General features: G+C 39.9%; 1 protein-coding gene across 2 annotated transcripts in view; it reads left to right on the top strand.

Moving 5' to 3' along the window:
* Nucleotides 1-2449, top strand: part of slc2a3b (solute carrier family 2 member 3b) — a 13517-nt gene that overhangs the window by 7430 nt on the left and 3638 nt on the right. For both annotated transcript variants that reach the window (XM_014012638.1, XM_014012637.1), the window contains 5 exons: nt 105-345; nt 448-610; nt 1646-1833; nt 2038-2142; nt 2215-2316. In XM_014012638.1, the coding sequence (XP_013868092.1) occupies nt 105-345; nt 448-610; nt 1646-1833; nt 2038-2142; nt 2215-2316 (799 nt within the window). The remainder of the gene's footprint in view (nt 1-104; nt 346-447; nt 611-1645; nt 1834-2037; nt 2143-2214; nt 2317-2449) is intronic.

Raw genomic sequence — 2449 nt, 5'->3', positions numbered from 1 at the left:
TATATACATAGACTGTATTAGCTAGGTTCTAACATGGAAGCTAACAGCTTAAAGAAACTTATGTTTTTCTGGTTTCCTAATTGATTTTTGTCTCCCAACATCAGGCGCAAGTCGATGCTGATCGCCAACATCCTGGCTCTTGTTGGCGGTGGTCTGATGGGACTGTCGTCTCTGAGTAGATCATTTGAGATGGTCATCGTTGGCCGGTTAGTCATCGGTATTTTCTGTGGCCTGTGCACCGGTCTGACCCCCATGTACGTGGGGGAGATCGCTCCCACTGCTGTCCGAGGAGCCTTCGGCACGCTGCATCAGCTGGGTGTGGTTATCGGCATCCTGGTGGCGCAGGTAGGGCTTGTTCTGAAAGAAGTTCATGTAACCAAAATTAGAAAAAAAAAGGTTTAAATTAGTTTATGTTAGAAAATTAATTCTTTGTTTTTTGTGTTTCAGATCTTTGGTCTGGAGTCTCTGCTGGGTTCAGATGCTCTGTGGCCCGTGCTGCTCGCTCTCACCATCCTGCCGGCCGTGCTGCAGACCATCATGCTGCCGTTCTGCCCCGAAAGTCCTCGATACCTCCTCATCGTCCTCAACCAGGAGGAAGAGGCGAGAAACGGTCAGTCCTAATGCACAGCCGACACACTGTCAACCTTTGACTGTGTTTTGTACACTCAGTTTCCACCCAGCTTTTTACGTTTTAGGTTCGGCTAACTTTGACTTCCCAAAGCATAATTAAGTTGAAGCAACTTTTTTTTTTAGACTTTTTTGCTAATATTAAATAAAAAAAATGACATTAAAAAAATGAACTTACTTTTTTTTACATATATATTACTCACTTCACTATACAATTTCCATGCAGCTTCTTTTTAAAGTTACTAAAGTAACTTTTCTTGTACAAACTTAGTATTTTCTGTTGCTTAGTGATGACAAAAGTATTTGTTTATTGTACTCAAACATTTAAGTTAAGGATGTGTTTTTATTTTTTATATTTGTGGTCCCCTGGCTTTTTTAAATAATTAGCCAACTCACTGATACATGCACATGAGGACAACTTTTTATGCTTTTAAAAATTTTTATGCTGAAAAAAGCTTCATGTTAAGTTCTACCAACAAATACAGTGACGTTTTTTAAAGATTTTTCAGACAGCCTGTTTTTTTATTCTTTGTTACGTGTTGAAAAGTTAAAAATTTCAAAGCGTAAAAAGTGCTGATCACAACCAACCAATCAGTTGTGAGTTTAGGTTGCCATGCTGATGTTAGGTTCAGCTTCGTCTCTGATTCAAACTCAGAACTTTATCTGAAACTGATGCAACCTTCTGAAAAACATCTTAACTCCTAATGACACAGTGTTGCAGCAAGGTTACCACACACCTTGGTGTGACATTTGTGTTTTCAGTGTAAAAAAAATAGGAACACATGAGTGAGAAATAGAGAAACTTCTGTTTTTCTGTGAAAAATCTGCTCTTATTTTCTCTTGGGTCCATGTGGAAGTGAAATGTTTTGTTGGTTTTCGGAGGCTTCATTAATCTTCTCTGCACTTTAAAAATTGCATTCCTTCATTTCTATGGATTATTTTGCTCTTTTGCTACCAACAAACGAGGGATTAGAAATAGTTCTGACTTTTCTTCTATAAAATGCATTTCCTCCTGCAGCACTGGTGCGCCTGCGCGGCTGTGAAGACGTGGACGATGACATTCAGGAGATGAAGGAAGAAGGGATGAAGATGACCATGGAAAAGAAAGTGACCGTGCTCGAACTCTTCCGCTCGCGAAACTATCGCCAACCCATTGTGATCGCCATCATCCTGCAGCTCTCCCAACAGCTGTCCGGCATCAACGCCGTGAGTCACCTTCATATTCTGACAAGCTCGCACAGAGAAGTGCTTCTTGACACTTTTATTGCATAAATATAGCATCTTAAATCTTTATTGTTTAGCTGATTCTTTAGCTGATTTGCAGAGTTTGTGAGCAGCTTTTGGTTAGTGGCATAAAAAAACAAAAAAACAGTAATTTATTTGAACAAAAATGTATTTTTTCCTTTCCAGGTCTTCTATTACTCCACAGGTATTTTCAAAACTGCCGGGGTAACTAAACCCATCTTTGCCACCATAGGAGCCGGAGTCGTCAACACTGTGTTTACAGTTGTTTCTGTACGTGTCTGCACAGATAGAATTATTTTCAGTGTTTTGGTTTGTTAATGAGATTTATTCTCTGTACACCAGCTTTTTCTTGTTGAGCGCGCAGGACGAAGGACGCTGCACCTGATTGGTCTGGCAGGAATGGCTGTCAGTGCCCTCATCATGACTATCTCCCTTGCTTTAGTGGTGAGTGGATGTTTTTTCAGCTTATTGCCTTAAACTGTAGCTTCCATGTAGCTTTTAGGGGCAATATTATGTGTTTCTCAGACATATATTTAAATACTATACCATAATAAAGTATCTATGTCACCTTTAGCTG

The sequence above is a fragment of the Austrofundulus limnaeus genome, unplaced genomic scaffold (assembly GCF_001266775.1).
Source record: "Austrofundulus limnaeus strain Quisiro unplaced genomic scaffold, Austrofundulus_limnaeus-1.0 Scaffold93, whole genome shotgun sequence".
In the NCBI taxonomy this organism is placed as follows: domain Eukaryota; kingdom Metazoa; phylum Chordata; class Actinopteri; order Cyprinodontiformes; family Rivulidae; genus Austrofundulus; species Austrofundulus limnaeus.
This window is presented reverse-complemented; position numbering and strand designations above follow the sequence as displayed.